The sequence below is a fragment of the Eretmochelys imbricata genome, chromosome 10 (assembly GCF_965152235.1).
Source record: "Eretmochelys imbricata isolate rEreImb1 chromosome 10, rEreImb1.hap1, whole genome shotgun sequence".
Taxonomy (NCBI): domain Eukaryota; kingdom Metazoa; phylum Chordata; order Testudines; family Cheloniidae; genus Eretmochelys; species Eretmochelys imbricata.
In genome coordinates this window covers 4,308,667-4,326,425 of record NC_135581.1, presented here as the reverse complement: position 1 = coordinate 4,326,425, position 17,759 = coordinate 4,308,667, and the positions used below count along the sequence as shown (strand labels likewise).

The 17,759-nt window shown below is 47.8% G+C and overlaps 1 protein-coding gene across 2 annotated transcripts; it reads right to left on the bottom strand.

The window, feature by feature from the left end:
• Window positions 1-6,309: 6,309 nt before the first annotated feature.
• Window positions 6,310-17,147, bottom strand: RPL3L (ribosomal protein L3 like). 2 transcript variants are annotated; one of them, XM_077828277.1, is made up of 10 exons: window positions 17,093-17,147; window positions 15,784-15,976; window positions 15,000-15,168; window positions 13,939-14,074; window positions 11,644-11,830; window positions 10,207-10,367; window positions 9,687-9,788; window positions 8,954-9,049; window positions 8,175-8,294; window positions 6,679-7,423 (listed from the first exon to the last, which is right to left on the bottom strand). In XM_077828277.1, exons 1-10 carry the CDS (start codon window positions 17,093-17,095, stop codon window positions 7,295-7,297), a joined length of 1,296 nt encoding a protein of 431 aa, XP_077684403.1. In that variant the 5' UTR covers window positions 17,096-17,147; the 3' UTR covers window positions 6,679-7,294. The 2 variants fall into 2 exon arrangements, with proteins under 2 accessions (XP_077684402.1, XP_077684403.1); XM_077828276.1 differs by lacking the exons at window positions 6,679-7,423; window positions 17,093-17,147 and adding an exon at window positions 6,310-6,379 and having other exon boundaries at window positions 15,784-16,144.
• Between the last annotated feature and the right edge of the window lie 612 nt (window positions 17,148-17,759).

The following is a 17,759-nucleotide window of genomic DNA, read 5'->3' as shown; positions in this document are numbered from 1 at the left end:
GGGAGGAGACAGCAACAGCCCTCTTCTCCCACCCCTGGCCTGGGGGAGCCCCAAAACGGAGGGCTGGAGCGAGCCAGCCGGCAGAGGAGGTGGGGATCGGGAAGCCGGTGGAGCAGAGGTCAGAGGGGGATCGAGTGGTGTCTGTCAAGCTTTGCAGGGCACCAGCCATGTGACAGCACTGCCGGGCATTAAGGGATTAACTCTCCAGCTGGCACAGCTTCCCTGGCCTGCCTTTGTCTTCACTGACGCTCACAGACGTTGCGCCCCGATTCCCTTCTGCCCCGGGAGTGACCCCTGATGGGGCCATTAGCAGGAGAAACCTGGGCTCCCTTGGTATTGAGCCCCTCTGCACGAGGCCTGTGCCCCACTGAAGCTGGCCCCCTCTGCCATGCAGTGAACAAGACAGAGAGAAGTAGTCTCCTACCGGCATTTTAGTTTGCTCTGGGCTTCCTCGCTGTGGCGCGTTTCAGGAGAGACGCATCTCAGCCGCCAGCAATGCCACAAGCATCTGAAAACACCAAGAGGACCAGCCCTGTACGGGACAAGGATGAAAGGCGCCCATCTGGACTACAGCATGAGGTACGAAGTGGGACCATTTGATCCTCCATGCAATAAAAGTAATAGATTCTGTCAAGTAACATCATGGCACCCTGTTAAAACAAGGGGCTTTGCAGACTGGGTGGATGTGTAAGAGAAGAGCCCAACTTAAGCAATAAAGTTTGCATTCATCCACCAGGGATTCAGCCTGGGATGTGTTTGTTGTTATGTTCCAGTTATATTTATTGTGCTTCACCTCTATATTGCCATTTCAGTGTGGTTTTTCTTTGCAACCACTCACTAAAGACCAGGATGTAGAACTAACTATCCATGGTCCATCTAGCCCAGTAGTTCATCTTCCAACAGTGGCCATTGCCAGATGCTTCAGAGGGAGTGAATAGAACAGGGCAATTTATTGAGTTATCCATCCCCTGTTGTCCAGTCCCAGCTTCTGGTAGGTGGAGGTTTAGGGACACCCAGAGCATGGGGTTGTGTCTCTGACCATCTTGGCAAATAGCCATTGATGGACCTGTCCTCCAAGAACTTATTTTTGAACCCAATTATACTTTTGACTTTCACAACATTCCCTGGCAATAAGTTCTATAGGTTGATTCTGCATTGTGTGAAGTACTCCCTTGTGTTTGTTTTAAACCTGCTGCCTATTAATTTCATTGGGTGACTCCTGGTTCTTGTGTTATGCGAAGGGGCTATACCTCCTTAGTTGTCTCTTTTCTAAGATTTCCCTTTACAAAAGCCATGTTGACTCTTCCCCAACACACTGTGTATGTCATGTTCATCTATGTGAATGATAAATTCTGTTCTTTATTTGCTTGGTACTGAAGTTAGGCTTACTGGCCTGTAAATGTCAGGATTGCCTTTGGGGCCCTTTTTAAAAATCAATGTTACAGAGGCTAATTTAAACAATAGGTTCCGTAGCAGCTAGTAGTTTTGCAATTTCACAAATGAGTTCCTTCAGAACTCCTAGGTGAATCCCATCTGGTCCTGGTGACGTATCACTATTGAATTGATCAATTTAGTCCAAAACCGCCTCCATTGACACCTCAGTCAGGGACAGGTTTTCAGATTTCTCACCTAAAAAGACTGGCTCAGGTGTGGAAATCTTCCTCACATCCTTTGCAGTGAAGACCGATGCAAATAATTCATTTTTGTTTCTCTGCAATGACCTTGTTTTCCCTGAGTGCTCCGTTAGCACCTCGATCATCCTGTGGAACCACTGATTGTTTGGCAGCCTTCCTACTTCTGATGTACTTAAATTGCTGTTAGTTTTCCAGTCTTTGGCTAATTGCTCATCAAATTCTTTTTTGGCCTGCCTAATTATACTTTTACACTGGACTTGTCAGAATTTATGTTCCTTGCTATTTTCCTCAGTAGGGTTTGACTTCCACTTTTGAAACCCTGTCTTCTTGCCTCTAACCGCCTCTTTTACTGTGTTGCTTAGCCACGGTGGCCCTTTTTTTGGTGGTCTTACTATTTTTTAACTTGAAGACCTATTGTTTGAACCTCTATTACGGAGGTTTTCCAAAAGTTACCATGCAGCTTGCAGGCATTTCACTCATGTTCTTTTTCATTTTCATGTAACTCGCCTCCTAGTTTTTGTGTAGTTGCTCTTTTTGAAGTAAAATGCTACTGTGGTGGGTTTCTTTGGTATTACTCCCCCTGCCCATGAAGTTAAATTTAATTACATTAGGGTCACTATTACCAGTCGGTTCAATTATATTCACCTCTTAGACCAGATCCTGTGCACCACTTAGGACTAAATCAAGAATTGCCTCTCCCCTTGTGGGGTCCAGAGCTAGCTGCTCCAAGAAGCAGTCATTAATGGTGTCTAGAAATTTTACCTCCGCATCCCGTTGTGAGGTGACATGTTCCCAGTCAATAGGGGCATAGTTGAAATCCCCCATTATTATTGGATTTTCTGTTTTTGTAGCTTCTGTAATCTTCCCAGGTATTTCAGTCAGCATCACCATCTTAGTCATGTGGTCAGTAATAAATTCCTACCGCTATGCTCTTACTGTTCACGCATAGACTTTCTATCCATAGAGATGCTGTGGTATTGTCTGATTTATTTAGGATTTTACTGTGTTTGACTCTATGCTTTGTTTCATATAGTGCCACTCCCCCCCAGCACAACCTGCTCAGTCATTCCTCTATATTTTGTAACCTGGTTTTACCGTGTCCCATTGATTATTATTGTTCCACCAAGTTTCTGTTATGCTTATTGTATCAATATCCTCCTTTAATGCCAGGCACTCAAATTCACTCATTATATTATTTAGACTTCTTGCATTGGTATACAAGCACTTATAAAATGTGTCAATATTTAGTTGTCTGCCTTCATGTGATGTAACTGAATGGGATTCTTTTTTATTTGACTGTTTCTCTTCCATTCCTACCTGTACTTTACCAACTTCTATCCTCTCCTCCTTACTAAGATATAGAGTATCCCCTTTAATAAATCTCAACACCCCCCACCACCACCAAGGGATGTGTCTGTCTGAGGTCCCCACATGGTCCTCCAAACCTGTCGGCTTTCCCCCCAGCCCTTAGTTTACAAACTCTTCCCAGCTTTGGCTATTTCCCAACTCTCCAATCTATATACCTGGGTTTGCTCATCTGTAAAATGGGGATAATAATATTTTTCCTACCTTTTATGGAGTGGTCACGAAATATTACTGACGACTTTGTGAAGTGGGTTGAAGTCCTCTGAACAGATCCAGGGCTATCTTCTCTCTTCCCATGCTAGTATCACAGAGTTCAAATGGTGGCCTAACCTCACACCATTCAGACTGGAAATAAAGTGTAAATTTGTAATGGTGAGAGTAATTAATCATGGGAACAATTTACCCAGGATTGTGGGGGATTCTCCATCACTGACAATTTTTAAATCAAGATCAGATGTTTTTCTAGAAGATCTGCTCTAGGAATTATTTGGGGGAAGTCTCTGGTCTGTGTTCTACAGAAGGTCAGACTAGATGATCATAATGATCCCTTCTGGCCTTGGAATCTATAAATTTATGATCATGGCTCTGAGGGGCCACGCTAGGGTGGACACCTGTCATTCAAACACAAGGGAGAGATTTTTGATTGCTCAGCGTCCTTTTCGGAGAATAACGAGCCAGTCTCCTCTCCTGTTCTCTGCTCATTTTGTTCTGTTCTAACTGGGTGCCAACCCGACTTGGGGCTCTGTAACGATTTGTGACAGGTGATGACGCCGTCCCAGCCACGTTCACTTCTCATCTCCCCCAGCAAAGGCCTGTGACAAGCAGCAACGCAGATGGACAAAGCTGCATCCTCATGAGCCCCTGCAGCAGCAAAGTTCCTGCCTGTCTTCCCTTGTAATCAGCTGGGTAAAATGTCAGCTAGCGACAGTGCAGGAGGGAGCCAGAGCCCTCCCCCACCTCCCTCCTGAGGCATGTGAGCACAAATCTCTTTAGACTAGTCCTGCATGAAAGGACATCTCTCTTACCCTCCCAATCAGTACCAATGGGAGCCTCCCCCTCCTTCTGCAACTGGCACAATCCTGAGCCCCTTCTAACTCCCCCATCTCCCGATTTGTACAATGGATACTTCCCCCACCACCACCTTGAGATCCAGGGATGAGTAGCTCATAGACCCATGGGGTTAGAAGGGACCATCTAGCCTAACCCCCTGCCAAGATGCAGGATTTGTTGGGTCTAAACATCCCAGACAGATGCCGTCCAGCCTCCTTTTGAAAACCTCCAGTGAAGGAGCTTCCACGACCACCCGAGGCGTCTGCTCCATTGGCCGACTGTTCTTACAGTTAGGGAGTTTTTCCTGAGATTTAATCTAACTTGGCTGTGCTGTAGTTTGAACCCTTTGCCTCTTGTCCTGCCCGCATTGGCAAGAGAGAACAACTTTTCTCCATCCTTTTTATGGCAGCCTTTCAAGTATCTGAAGACCGCTTTCATATCCCCCCTTAATCTCCTCTTTTTAAACTAAACACACCCTCTTCCTTCAGCCTTTGCTCATATGGCTGCATTCCACCCCTTTGATCATCTTGGTCGCTTGCCTCTGGCTCCTTTCCAGTTTCTCCACCTCCTTTCTATACCTTGGTGACCCAAACTGGACAGTCTTCCAGCTGAGGCCTAACCAGCACCGAGTAGCACTGGGCAAGTGTGTCTGGAGCTGGGGACGAGGCTTCCTGGGGAACTTCTTACTCTCCACTGCTGCTGTCCAGGAAAAGCAGGTTCTTCAAGGAATTCATCTAGTTTCAACTTCCAAAAAAAAGTATCCCCTCCTTGTTGGACCCTTTTTTCTGGAAGTTGAAGCAAGACAAATCCAGACTGGAAATAAGGTGTAAAGTTTTACCAGTGAGGGTAATTAAATCATTGAATACCTTACCAACGGTAGTGGGGGAGTCTCCATCACTGGCAATTTTTCAATCAAGATTAGATGTTCTTCTAAAAGATCTGCTCTAGGAATGATTGTGGGGCAGTTCTCTAGCCTGGGTTACCCAGGAGGTCAGACTAGATGGTCACAATGGTCCCTTCAGGCCTTGGAATGCGTGAATATGCATTCCACTGAAGTTATAGGAAGTGTACTCACTTCCACCCAGTCTGCATTTTGTCCTTGGTCACATACACAAAGCCATGATGCATATGATCATGCTGAGCCAAGTTCTGCTCTTGGATACAGCAGTGTAAATCTGGAGTAGCTCCAGTGAGGTCAGTGGAGTCACTCTGGATTCACAGATCAGTGTAGCCAGAAGCAGACTGTGACTGATACTAGTGAATCAGTCACAGTAAAAATCCTCTCCAATACCTTGTCTGACCCTTCCATCCTTCTGCCCTAGGAATCTATGAAAGATGCAATCATCCTGCCCAAACGAGGCAGGGCAGAACCAGCCTTGCTGACATGCCTGGCTTTTCCAGGCCTTACAGGATTCGTCTGTGCCAGCTCTTCTTTTCCTCTCCTGAAACAGATGCCAGCCAACAGGCACTGAGGAGGAAGGGGAAGCCTGGTCAGCTGGGGTCTCACCTGGGAGTGAAAAAGCAAAGGCAGCATCTCAGCTGCAGATAAAATCCCCCAGCTGGTGCTCCCGGTAGAGCAGGAGTGCCTCTGACATGCTTCTTCTGCAGCTTGCAGGAGGATTCCTCCCACTCCTGGCTGTGCCCAGTATAGCAGGAAAGATGGGAGAACTTGGTGACCTGAGGGCAGGCTTTGGGCCCAAGCCTCCCTCCATGGAAGTCGATAGCAAAACTTCGATTGACTTTAAAAAGGGGCAGTTAGCTAATGAATCCCAGAGCAGGCTTATTATGCCCACTGTAAAGAGCCCTGCGTGGAGCTGCGCGGTCATCTCATTTCTGGGAACAGCCAGGGGAAAACGGCTTCTCCTTGCACTGCCAGCAAGGGTAGTGCACAACTGATGCCTTGTATCTCAGAGTGCCAATGGCCATTCCCTAGACAGCACGAAAGAATTAGAGGGCAGGATCTAGGGGTTGTCCCTGAGTCCCCAACAGACCCCTATACAGCTCAGCTAAGAAAAGGCATCTACAGGGATCAGAGTCTCACTGGACCAGTTTCCCCCATGACTGTCTTCTCAGCAGCCCTGTGGATCTCAATACATGGGGAGAAGACTCTGGGATTGACTGATACCAAACTCCTCTTACACCAGACACTGAAAACAGGGACTAGTTTAAGCTTATTAATAACGGCACCAGAAGAAGACAGAACAGCTTAGGCCTGGTTTGAAGTCCCTTTATTGGAGGTGCCAGGTTACAGTGGCCATGTGTAATTCAATCCCCTACAATTCTTCCTGGGTTTCTGGCTTCTCCTTCACCAGCTGTTTCTTCTGAGGGCCCTAAAACACAAATGAACAGGTGAGAAGAAGAGATCCCATCACCACTAGCTGATGAGTTCAAGATCCACATTACAAGCCTTCCCCAAGTGTTACCTAGAAAGGCAGTAGGTGAGCTGGATGCTGTGGAATTTCTATTCAGATGTGACCACTTTTCACTGCACAAGGCTTGCAACACAAGCTGCTCATTTCTATTCCCTGGCTGCGAATTCTCAGCTCTCCTCCTGAACGGCAGCAGCTGTCTAGCTGTGGTCTCTAGAAACCCTCCTAACCCTGGAGGAATGGGGGTAATGAATTGCCTGTCCCTGGACTGGCAGTTTGCTTAGCTGGGCAGCATGGAAAACTTCAATGACTGGTTTGCTACTGAGCCCAGCAAGCTGGCCTGGGGTGATTGGGAAGATTGAGTGGTAAAGTAATCATATTGATTACATTATAGCATCATGACTGTGACCAGATAGATGAGGTTGTGTCAGGAGAATTTCCTATACAATCCTGTTTCAGGAGGTTGCATATGACAACTCCTTCTGAGCAGAATTTTGGAGTAGGGGTTTCTGGTTTGGGTTACCATCAAGGGGATAGATTCTCAGCTGAGTCAATGGAGCTACACAGATTTACACCTGCTGAGGACGGGGTCCCAGCTCTTCTAGTTTACAAGAGAGGGAGAAAATGGTGGTCCGTGCTTTGTGGGGCTATTGTTTTGCTTCTGCCCAGCTAAATGTTACTGAATTAAATTAAAATGTGGGGAAGGTTCTGGGTGCTCAGCCCTCGACAGGTGAAGTTCAGCTGCTTCAAGATAATGGGTTTAATAGAGCAGTATTTCTGTGGCCACTTAGGACTTAATCAATGTCACCATGCTGCCACCCTGGCCACTCAGAGGTGACAGCAGGGACAGAACTCATATCTTCCTGCTCCATAAGCTCAGCCCCCTAGCACATGAGCAAAAGGAGAATCTCCAGGAGTGGTCAGTGTCGAAGCTGCAGCCCTGTGCATTAACCTCCAGCCATCCCGAGAGTGGTGTGAAGGGGTTTTATAGCCAGTCCTTCTTACCTGGAGAGAAGTTAAACATATGTGAAACTGACTAGTCTAATACTCAATCGGCCAGATCCAAACCTGGTGTAAATCAGCATCGCACTATTGAAGTCATGGAGCCATGCTAATGCACACTGGCTGAGGATCTGGTCCACTTAGTATCTAGTCAGTTTCACTTTCAGATTTATCCCACAGCACAAGGCGGTGGCGGGGTAGGCTGCAAACACTATAAAGGAATGTCTGTCTGGTTTTTTGTTTATAAACCCGTTTCTGCTGAGATTTTTAAAATGTATATGATTTGGGTATTGAAAAGCTTATTTACACAAAATCCCAAATATGAGGCCAAATCCGACCTGACCTTTTTCCTTTAAAAACATTAAAAGTTTAAGGCAGTCCAATCAAATCAAAGAAATGTACAATTAGGAGTGAAAGACACCATATGTCCAACAAGATGCTACCAACTTAACGGCTTGTTGAATGCACTGTGAGTGCAAACTGGTTGACCATATGGTACATTATTTGCTGGCTTTGGCTAGCTTGTATGACTCTCTCAACCATCATGTTCCCTCTGTAGCATTGTTTCTGGCAGCTGAACTGCCCTTTATGCAAGACAGTCCTGTTCATTGATTTGGTGGTCTTTATTTTCTGGGTCAGGTCCTCAGCTGGTGTTAATCGGTGTAGCCGCCTTTGAAATCGATTGAGCAAGGTTAATTCACACCAGCTGAGAACCTGGCCCTCTGATTGCAAAGCCAGCAGAGAATTAACTCACCATGAAAGCTCTCTTCTCTTGAGAAGTCTGGAAGCAGCCATGGCCAAACTTGGAAGTGGTATCAATGAACTTCAGTTCGATGGGTTCCAGAGCCCGACGGCTGCTGTGCACTAGAAGGGACTGGAGAGCAAAAGTCACAACACATTAGGCTTATGTTTAACCAGAAAGATGAAAGCATGCTTTGATGTGGGTGGAGTTAAGACATTTCATGCATGTCCATTAGCCAATCACTCCAGCAACAGTGGTTTCCTCCGAGACACACCCCGAGTAGCTTTCAGAGTAGCAGCCGTGTTAGTCTGTATTCACGAAAAGAAAAGGAGGACTTGTGGCACCTTAGAGACTAACCAATTTATTTGAGCATGAGCTTTCGTGAGCTACAGCTCACTTCATCGGAATGAAAAAGGAATGCATCCGATGAAGTGAGCTGTAGCTCACGAAAGCTTATGCTCAAATAAATTGGTTAGTCTCTAAGGTGCCACAAGTACCCAGAGTAGCATGACTTTAGGTGCCCTTGCCTCTCAGTTCGCACTTGGAACTGAAATGAAGTAGCAGAGTGTGTCAGATTATTCAAGGACCGCTTCCAACAAATGGCAAAACAGTTCTTAAGGGAGACGAGACTGGCTGATCTGAAACTGGAAACACCATATCAGTGAGAATGGCCTGGCAACACACCTCTCTGGGAAATGGCCCCCTGGAAAATCACTACATGACTCACAAAATGAGGTCCTTCCTTAAGCACAGCCTCTGCACTTACTTTCGAGGGGGGAAGGGGGGGTTACCTTTCTGAGAGTGAGCACCCGTTTCTTAGTGCCCATGACGCAGCCCTTCAGCATGATGAAATCATTGTTGACTGCACCGTAGTGAGGAAATCCACCCTGCAGGAAAAGACAGAGGACAAGATTGCAGCGGTGAGATGTGTGGCTAACAGATCTGCATCAGGAAGTGACATCTGCTATAGCAAAGCAGGGTATTTATTATTTAATTATTAATCATCCTTCTTATTAACTAACCATTAACATGCTTTGCGCTTATCGTACGCAGTGCAGCCCGTCCGTGAGGTCTACAAATACTATTACCCCCATTTTACACGGGGGCAAGCTGTCACAGAGGATAGAGCTGGGGCTGCAATCTTTTGTTCAAAACCATTTTTTTTAAATGGGATATAGACTTTTTGTCCAAACTGACATTTCCAACTTGGATGAGATTTTTCTGGGTTTCTGCTGACAAACCAAAAGCCTGTAAGGCAAAAAATGCCAGCTGAAAACAATTGTTTGTTGTTGTTTTTTGGATGTGGAAAAGCAAAAATGTTGCAACTTTTGGTTACTAAAAAAAACAAAACAAGGAATTAAAATCAAAATTCATGTGGCCAGAAAAAATATTTCCCAACCAACTTTTCCCCAACAGAAACCTTAAGTGACTTGCCCCAGGCCATGTCTCTGGTCAGTGGCAGAGTCGGGAATGCAGAAGTCCCAGCTCCAGCCCCAACACTTCCTATTTCTTTAGCCCTTTTACCAGTGGTGTGATCGTCTTCTCGGTGACATCGTAGTTCGTTGCGGCGCTGTTCTTCACTATTTTGCCATCTTGTATGTGGACCCCACGGCCAATACGGTAAATCTGGGTGAGAGCCCAGGTTGAAATGGAGTTAATGGCTTTAGGACACGGTTACAAACAAAGTGTCACCAACCAAGCACAAAAAACAGAGATGCCAGGTTGGGATAAAACACATAGGCTCATCTCAGATGTTGTCAGCAGGCAATGGATAGAGTACATCCCTGCCCATGGGCATGGACCACTGTGTCTGGACAGTGCCTAGCACAATGGGGTCATGGTCAGTGACTCAGGCTCCCACGCGCTATGGTAATAAAAATAATCAACAATAATAACATCACCAAACAAAGCCTTAAATTCCCTCCTGCCCTGAAATTACATGCATGACAGAGAGATGGCTCAGTACAAGAGAGGAGAGGGAAGGGGGCTCGAAAGGAGGAGAAACTGCACTAGGCCCAAGGGAGGTGTCACATCGGTGTCATACCTTCTTGTTGAGCTCCGTGCGATGGTGGTAGCCCTTCTGGCCAGCCCGGGCAATGGAGTAGCCCACCCGGGCTGGATGCCAGGCTCCAATGCAGGCCACTTTGCGTAAGCCTTTGTGAGTTTTCCTTGGGAGCTTCTTGGCATGCCAGCGGCTGGTTACCCCTAGGAAAGCAGGACGGGATGATACTATAGGAGGAGCCAAGGGGGACAGGTGGTGGTGCTTCAGAGCCAGAAATCAGAGCGAGTGTCTGGGGGGTTTGTCTTATGTTGCATCTCAAGTTATGAGAAGACGGTGGGTCAGATTGAAGCAAACAGCCATTTTCAGAATCGGGGGCCCATGGACAGAACTGTACTCACTTCGCATTGAACTGACTGGACTACGGTGTGTCCCCCACACATGCGCACACACACACTCTGGTTTTGTCAGCACTGAAATGACCTTTCGTCCTTATTTTGTTTACTTCAGATTTTGGCAGGCCAAGTGCCCTTCGGGCTCCCATGAGAACTAAGCCCATAACTAATGACAGGGCATTTTGAACCTGGTAAACGGAACCAAATCTGCTAAAAAGAGAACAGACGTATGGGAACAAACCCAGCGACTCTTTGGTGTCCCTCGTGAACTGAGGTGTGGGGCCTCTGTGTCTGGCTGCTGCTCAGCCTACATCTCGAGGACGACCACCTCTACTGGCACTAATTGTCCACCCCCCCGTCGATCATCTCGGATGATGAAATAAGGGAGTGAGAAATGAACCCCCATCTTGTCCTCCGGAAGAGGACCCCCAGGACATGGGGGGTTGCCGTGTACTGTCTGTGGGATGCTCGCACTACCACTGCCTCTGTTGTACCCCTCTGGAACTAGGCATTTCACCAACACTAAAAACAATGTTTTAAAGAAATGTACAGTCAAAATAAAGTGGAGTCTGTTCTCCTGTGGATGTCACACAAGGTGAAGCTTTATGCATCAATGTTAATTATTCACAATGATGCATAGATTCTTCACTGTGTTTAATTGTGAATTACTATTAATTAGATGAGGTCAAGAAGCCATGCCTTGACAATCACAGATTAGTAAATAATGACTATTAATAATAATATTAAGTCCTCAGCACTCGTATGGCTTTTTCATCCACAGATCTTGAAGCACTTGACATAGCTGTCAGTGTCACTATCTCCATTTTACAGATGGAGGAACTGAGGTGCAGAGAGGGCATGCAACTGGCTCAGGGCCACAGAGTGAGTTGGTCTGAGCACTGGGATTATAATTTAGGTCTCCCGACTCCCCGTCCTGTGCTTACCCCACTAGAAAATGGCCTCCCCCAGGAGCATCAAGGAGGCCTCACAGCACAATACCCACGCAATGTGTAAGCACCCCTCTGCCCATCCTCCTCAGAGGATCCATGCCAAGCCCCATGGCAAAGGACCCTCCCTCCCCCTGTACCTTTCATCCCGCGCCCCTTGGTCACCCCGATGACGTCGATCATTTCGTTCTGGCTGAAGACTGCGTGCACAGAGACCTGCTTCTCCAGCTTCTCGTGAGCCCAGTCCACCTTGTCGGCCACTGTCCCTCCATTCAGCTGAATCTCCATCACGTGGGCCTTCTTCTGACGCAGCGGGAGCAACTTCATCTGCATTGGGCAGCAAAGGCCAAGAAATGACACCAGGCCTGTGGGTGTGAACGTGTTCCCAGGGGCAATATGTTCCCAGGGAGGAGACAGGGCCAGCTTGGACCCAAGCGGGCTGTTTGCAGTTCAGTCTGCCTGAGTCTAGCTAATCTGTCTACCCAGGTGTACGTAAAGCACCCACTCACTGTGCTGTCTCCCCAGCAGCGAAGCCCTAGATGTGGCATTTCAGGGTCTCTTATGCTTTTATTATATCTCAGCAGGGCTGCAGACTCCTGGCTGGGGAGGGGGAGAAGAGCACTCACCGGTGGGGGGTCCATTCGCCCTGGGAAGGAGAGAAGCAAGCAGGTGGCACCTGGCTTTACTCTCCTACCACCCCATCCAGCCAGCAGCACGAACAGGACTCCGAGGGAGCTGCCTCCAGCCCCTGCAGCTTGGGGACAAGTCAGCCTGAGAGAGAGAGGATGCAACCGAGAGAGGGAGAATCCTAGAGGGTCCCCCACAAACTAAACCCTGATGGGGAAAAATAACCCATCAAGCCATGAAGTGTCTGTTGTGCGAGTGAGACACACCCAGTGCGCACGCTCACTGAGCACACGCATGCGCACACGCTTACTAAGCACACACACACTTTCGCTACGCATACATCCCCTGTGTGCACACACACACACACACTAAGCATACACACTCACCAAGCACGCGGTGTGGCTAGGAACAGAGCGAAGCCCACCCTTCCTGGGGCAGCCAGGCACAGACAAATGGAAACTGGGCTCTGCTAACTAGCATTCACTGTGGAGTGCTGCAGAGAATCCTCTGAGCCCAGGGGCTGGATGGATTTTAACGGGAGCCTATCTGTGGGAACTGTGTGCGTCGCTGAAGCTCACCAGCTGTGCAGCAGCAGCATGGATACAACCACAGGGCCAAACCCTCCAGCCCTTACTTATAGGGGCAGTCCTAGCAGCTCCAACGGGACTATTCAGAGGCAGACGCTGGGGACTAGCCCAGCGGCGTTTTGTGCTATCGGCCTGCATTTCCAGCTGATTACTCTGCACCGTGGGCGGCCTTCTCCTCTCCCCAGCCTCAGCAGCACTTGCCAGCCCCACCAATGCAGCTCAGACCGATGCAATCCCACAAACGGCCATGCGACCAGCCCCAGGCTCCCCAAGACTATCCCCTCCTCACGGTGCTAGAAGGCAGCGCTGCGGCATCATCTTCCCTCCCAGCGACCTCACGCGGTGTCACATCCCACTTTTCAAAATCAGCTGGTAGTGATGGCTGCAGCCCGGCCTGTCCACGTCACGAGGCCAGACACAACTTTAGAACTGCTGTGGCAAGCTGACAAGCCCGAACTAGCCCAAAGGGAGGCCTCTGTGCCCTCGGGCCAGCCCAGATCCTCCTGGGCTCTGAGGAGTTGAAAGCTCCCTAAGGATCCAAATTCAAATAGCCCCTGAGTATCCAGTCGCTCTGGCACCTGGCAAGCCCTTCCCTGCAGCCAGGCTCACAGGTTATTTTTACCCCATCACCTGACACCAGTTGCTAATTTGAGATGAACTCATCAGTGGGCCTCTGACCCTTGCCGGGTGCCAGCGTTACACCGTTCACTGAGGGGCTTGGGAGCAATGCCTGCTCCCTCCCAACGACCTTGCGAGTGCCTCTGGCACTTCCCACTGCGAGCCCTGTGGCTTCTCCGGGGTCCCGAGCAGCAGCAAGAAGATGGAAAACCCCAGGCCCAAGCCTTCCACAGGAGTCGGGGTGTCAGTGCCAGGCTCCTGGGAGAATCCAAGTGTAGAGACTTCCATTGTGCCCGTTGGATTCCCCCTTGCACTTTCAAATGGACAAGGTTGCTCTCTGGTAAGTGGCGGCAACGGTCAGCATCCACCTCCTGCAGCATGCACATCCCACATCTCCAGCACCCACTAACCTGCCTGCTACTCCAATCCCCGGACCAGTGACAAGAGGCCCCATCCCCCTCCCAGCCAACAAGACCCTCCATTCCCCTCCAGTGATGAGAAGTGCCCTGATTCCCACTTGCTAGTTACTCTCAGCTTCCAAGCCCTCACCCCACTCAAACAGGCTACTGGGGTCAAGCCACACACCCTGTGTGAAGTACTGACCTGAGTGTGGACGATGACTCGAATGATCTTGCAGTACTTCTTCATGGCCGCAAAATCCTTCTCTAGCTGTTTCTTCCCGTCCTTGTCCTGCCATTTTTTGCAGTACTTGGTGAAGGCCTTCTTCTTACTCTTGTGCCTAAGGACAGGAGCCTTTTAATTATGCTGGAGACTGGAATAATGAAGCACAGAATCTCAGAAACACAGTGCAACATGTGTGACAAGGTTGCTTAAGTGCTTAAGGCATGCTATTGGAAGCATCATGCATCCATGGCTCATTGCACCAAGCTGACGTGAACACATGAGACCATTAGAGGGAGCTCAGAGTAGGAAATGGTGAAAGGACATTAATGGACTGACAGCACTTGTAATTCTGGCAGCTTTTTTTATAGAAACTCCAGTTGATGCCCACTGATTTGCTCACTTAGTGAAGTTAAAATACACCAGCAAAAATAGAGCTAAATAGAAATGAGACAAACCAGTCTCTCTAGTGAGGATCACGGACATTTTAGGGGCCAGATTTGAAGGCATGTCTACACAACTATTAAAGCCATAAGTTTGCTCAATTACAAAGACTCAAGCGATCACTTTCCCCACTGCCGCTCCCAGATTTGGGGAGTCAAGCTCTACAATGGTGCGGAAGGGCCACAGGCTAGATTTTGCTTTAATTTACACCCCCGGAAACCTGGAATTACTCTATTGACTTCAATGGAGTTACTTTGGTGAACCAATTACAACGGTGAGCAGAATCTGGCCTCAGCTACGCGATGGATAATTAACCTGTGGAACTCGCTGCCACATCACCGAGACTAATAACTCAGTACTATTATTACACTAATCAGAAATTTGTGTGCACACGTTTTTATTCACAGAAGCCAAAACGGTTGTGTCGCACAGCTGTGCACAATTAAACAGCTGCTGGATTTCACCCCAGAGGCGGCTGCAGATGGGCGAAGGATTCTAGTGTGGATACATTACGGGGAGCCTTTTGTGGCTAACATGGGGGTGGGGAAAGGGGACGCTGTTACAATTGCCAGGAAATCCATGCGCTGAGAGAGTCTTACCAGTTCTTGTAGAAGCGGCGTCTGCACTCATCGCTGAGGTGCTCAGCAAAAATGGTCCTGAAATTTCTCAGGCCCCTGGGGGTGTCTATGTATCCCACAAGCCCAACCACTACCAGAGGCGGGGTCTCCACTATTGTGACTGCTTCCACCTCTTCCCTCTTGGAAAGCTCTGAAATCAAAGGGTGTAACAGTGAATTCAATGTGAGTTGACTGCTCAGCGTCTCACAGGACTAGGTTCTTTCAGGGGAGCCAGGGGTGGCCAGTAATTCTCTTTATTAGATACCCAAGTTCATGGTGCTCAATGCACCTTCAACTACACTGTGTCCCAGCAGAGGGCAGCTGTCAACTGGTGTCTCCGTCTTTTATAAAAGCAAATTAGCTTAGAGCAGATGGGGATGCCAATTGCACAGAACTGGAGACCTACCTTTGTCTACTGCCCAGAAAGCAACACAACTTCCCCACCTAAACGCTGGGACCCCATGCAGAGTATAAGGGAAGTTATCCCTCCATGGGCCATTCACTGCTTGGCTTCTTTGCCAACAGGGAGCTAACTAATACCAGCTGTGCTGATGCCCTTTGATATAACGTAGGAATTGCACTGAGAACGTCTAAACAGCTGCCAGATTATTTTTGGTCATTGGTGAACTGCCATTTCAAATCTAGGCTAGGTTAGAGAGGAAGGGCTCCATCACCCATTTCCAAACCCATCCCAGCCGGCCATAAGTGACTTTTCCCTCTATTCTTTCCTGGACTCGAACTAGCTGATTCAATCAAAGCCTCTTACTCAGTCCTGGCCTGTGAACTTCTCGTAGGATGTGCGTCATGCCAGCTTTGTAGCCCAGAAAGGCTGTCAGGTGGACTGGCTTGCTGGGATCATCCTTGGGCCAGGTCTTCACCTTCCCTCGGTGACGCCGGCTTCTCTTATGAGGGAGGAAGCCCAAGTGGCCATGCCTGGGAGCTGAAAACTTGCGATGGGACTGGGGGAAGGCAAGAAACAAAAAGGATTCAGTTTTACCTTCAAACCCAGAAGGGTATGGGCCTGAGCCAATGCTGACTGAAGACAATGGGAATCCTTGGACTTCAGTTAGATCATCTCTATGTATATTACAGATTTCAGGACAGCAGCTTGTTACATCAGGGCCCATCTGCTATATGGTGTTTAGAAATAAAAAAGAATTATATGAATTACAAAGACCATTATGTATCTCGCCGATGGATGGATAATCTCAAAGTCTTCGCAGACCTGAGAGAGGAAATTCACAAATAATTTTTTCCTCCATTTCCAGTAACAGAGGAAAAGATCTCCCTAAAGGGACAGATTTTTAAGTTTATAAATGTAGTCCCCAGCCTTTGCGTCAAAGCATTCAAGTCTCCGTGAAAACTGCTGACGAGGATTTGCTAAATAAAACACCCAGACTATAATTGTCCTTCTTTCAGCTAAGAGATACACAATGTTTTCCAGTTTTGCCCCACTTTGGCGTTCATTATTATTCTTAATATGTGTCATGGCCACACATAGAGGGCCCGGTCAGGGTTTGTACAGCATTGTGTGCGGTGCTGCACAAACCCAGAGTGAAAGCGAGGCCCTGCCTTGATGTCCATACATTCTCATCCAGACAAGCAAGAACCAATGGCAGGAACTAACAATTGGACGACATGGGGGAGGGTGGACGAAGGAAACCATAAGAAGAACATGCACATACACAGGCCAAATATGTACTTTGTAAAGCAAACTATGAGAATTAACTAGAAAAGTCACAATCATGAACTCAAGCTGTGCATAGCAACCACTACCCCTTTGGAGGAAGTTGGACAAATTCTTACAATAGCCGCATAAAGTTGAGGTTAAGGGAATCAGCCCAGCAGCAAAGGGGTAAATTTACATTCACTACACTACAACTCCCTCTTGTTTATTCAGTAATTCCAGTACCAGGTTTCCCTTTCCCCAAGCTTATTCTCCAACCCAAAGTGGAACTGACTGTTGATTTCAAGCCAGTTTCAAATGTGCTGGTTTAATCTGCCGAATGAATATCTCAAGCCATTAAATGTTCTACCCTACAAGCTACAAGACATTAACATGGAACGTTACAGACCATGGGAAGTCTTCAGCACAGATCAGCAGCCCAACGAGGCAGTCACCAAATACCTCTACAGTCTAATACCTAAGATGTTTATCAGTCTGAAGACACAAATTTAGCTGCTGGCTTCATTCAACGCTATATTCATTTCATACTCAGCAAATCGGCCAGGGTCTGACTCTAACAACAGTTGATGTAGTAAAGGTCAATTGCCAGTGTCTTAATTTACCACAGAAACAAACCGAACATGAATAGAGGGAATTACAATTGCTACCTACAGCACAATATATGAAGACAAAATTCTGCCCTCATTTACACCTAGGCAACCCCATCACTCCCAACTAGATAACTACATTCCTAATTAACTACCTCCAGAGTTTTTTTTTTCTCATGCACGCCTGCCCTGCTGGCAACTCCCCAAGAGCAGGGGCCTAGGCCTGGTATTCCCAAAGGGGATGTTATGATTGCTTTGTTACCCCAGGGCAGGGAAGATTCCCCTCTCTCAGCAGTGTGATTTCCTGTACTTAGCAGCACTATATTTAGAATTATCACTAAAGGGCAGCCAACATATTCCGTGTATATACTGCTACATAAATTGGCCAAATCCTGAGCTCAGACCCCGATCCTGCAACAAGTTCCAGGCAGGTGGATCCCTGACCCCACGCAGAGCTCATCACAGGAC